Consider the following 1,989-nt stretch of genomic DNA (forward strand, 5'->3'; position numbering starts at 1 on the left):
CTTGTGTGGTCTTTGTATCAAGAGCAGTAGAAGCACTATCATTAGTATCACTATTAACAACATGTATACAATCATTTATTGTATTATTTATACACCCCATACCTTTGGTATTTCTTTCTTCTATTTACTGGTACCTACATGTACACAAATACAGTAGTACATTAAAGTATATACTATTATACTAGATAAACCTCTACCTCTCTTTCTCAACAAAACAAGTTGTTTGTGGCTGACGTGTTTACCTTTTTATTCGTTTCGGTTTGACTTTCAGTTGATACAGGCCCACTGGATGGACTTTGATCATCACTGACACTTTCTGTAGTAACTCCTTCAGTTGGACTGGTTTCAGACTCTTCAGTAGGAAGAGCTTGTTCAGTGGGAGGAGCTTCTTCAGTGGGAGGAGCTTCTTCAGTGTCAGTGGTGGGGGCATTCAATTCGTTATTTGGTTCTTGTGATTCCTCTTCTATCGTCTGTACCTCTTCCTCCTCCTCCTCCTTCCCTTCCTCTTTTATTGTCTCTTCTTTCTCTTCCTTTTCTTCTTTCACTCTGTCGTCCTTTCTCTCTTCTTCCTTCAATTGGTTTTGCGTTCCTCCTGTCAATAATTTTGTTCTCTTTGGCGCAACCGGTTTCTCCACCACGACAACAGCAGGCTCCTCCTCCTTCCTTTGAATGGTAGGCGTGGTCTGTTTCCGTGGTAACGGTACAGGGCTAGGCTCGCTAGTAGTAGCAGGAGGAGGAGGAGACTTTGATAGTGGGCCACTCTGTGGTCTCGGAGGTGGGACCTTCTTTCCAGTAGCTGCTGCCGGAGAGAGTTTAGGAGGAGCAGGACGAGGGGGAGGTGCTTGTTTGGGTTTCATAGCTCCGTCTTCTTTTTGCTGCTTTTTCTTGCGAGGAGGAGGAACGGGAAGTTCTTCAGCCTCTGAATCATCGGAATCCTCGGTCTCTGTACTGTCGTTATCATCGTCCTCTTCCTTCCCTCCCTCCTCCTCTCTTGGCTTACTATCTACAGGTGGACCTGCAACTATAGTGAACAAGATAACCACAATTGTAAAGCAACAACTTGTGAATTGTATGCACACAGGATGGGACACGATCATTGTATTACAAAAAACATGTGCTATGTACATGCAATCCATGTTTAAATACATGGCCAATTGTACGTATACAGTACGTATAAAGGGCATATGTCATACACTATTAAAATGTACATGTATTTCTAATCCTTAGTGGATTGAGTGTCATTTCTCTAAAATATCAAATATCGCTTGTACTCAACACCAAAAACAAGCCCACACACACATGTACTGTACATGAATACAGATAATATCCATTTGTCCATACATAGTCATCTTCACTATATAAACTTATACTAACCTTTAGTATTATCAAGTACATCATTCTCTCCTCCCACACATAATACCAGTGGCTTGTTACACTGGTGACAAACACGTTCAGTTTTACCACTAGGCTTTGCACCCGATAGCTGCGCTATATCTGCTTTATGAGGTGAGCATTGGGAGCAGACGATACGCCCACACATTCTGCAGTGGTGCTTTCTAACGAAAGCTGAGAACTTTTGTTTGCAAAGCATGCATTGATTAGTGACTGAATCAGGTACCCATACTGCCTTATAGAGCATTGCTGTTGTGTCTTCAGCATCTGGAGAAAAAGAAAGATTATACAATACATAATGTAGTATGGAGAAAAGGAAGGAAAAAAAATAACCATCAAAACATATACATGTGCAAATAGGAAAATTAAAATGTAGAAGTTAAACTGAAAGTAAGTTTAGCTTGCCCATCATGACAACCATCAATAGCCATACAATTCATGCACATGTACAATAAATGGTACTTCATCACACATAATGTAAAAAGACAATGTGCATTGTTCTAAAGGTTGTCAGCAAATCCACTGCTGAAACCTTTAAACTATTAGAATATGCTGGTGATAGAGTTTAGTATCAACATTGAATGTCCTAATAATTGA

General features: G+C 40.4%; 1 protein-coding gene across 1 annotated transcript; it reads right to left on the minus strand.

Annotated features, from left to right (window-relative positions):
• Window positions 1-4: 4 nt before the first annotated feature.
• On the minus strand, window positions 5-1,698 carry LOC109591867 (proteoglycan 4-like; the record flags this gene model as incomplete). Its single annotated transcript, XM_020007480.1, has 3 exons — window positions 243-1,698; window positions 103-134; window positions 5-50 (listed from the first exon to the last, which is right to left on the minus strand). Coding segments are annotated over exons 1-3 (1,020 nt in total), but the record flags the coding sequence as incomplete, so codon positions are not given.
• Window positions 1,699-1,989: the final 291 nt, after the last annotated feature.

Source organism: Amphimedon queenslandica, unplaced genomic scaffold (assembly GCF_000090795.2).
Source record: "Amphimedon queenslandica unplaced genomic scaffold, v1.1 AMPQUscaffold_7005_Cont21040, whole genome shotgun sequence".
Taxonomy (NCBI): Eukaryota; Metazoa; Porifera; class Demospongiae; order Haplosclerida; family Niphatidae; genus Amphimedon; species Amphimedon queenslandica.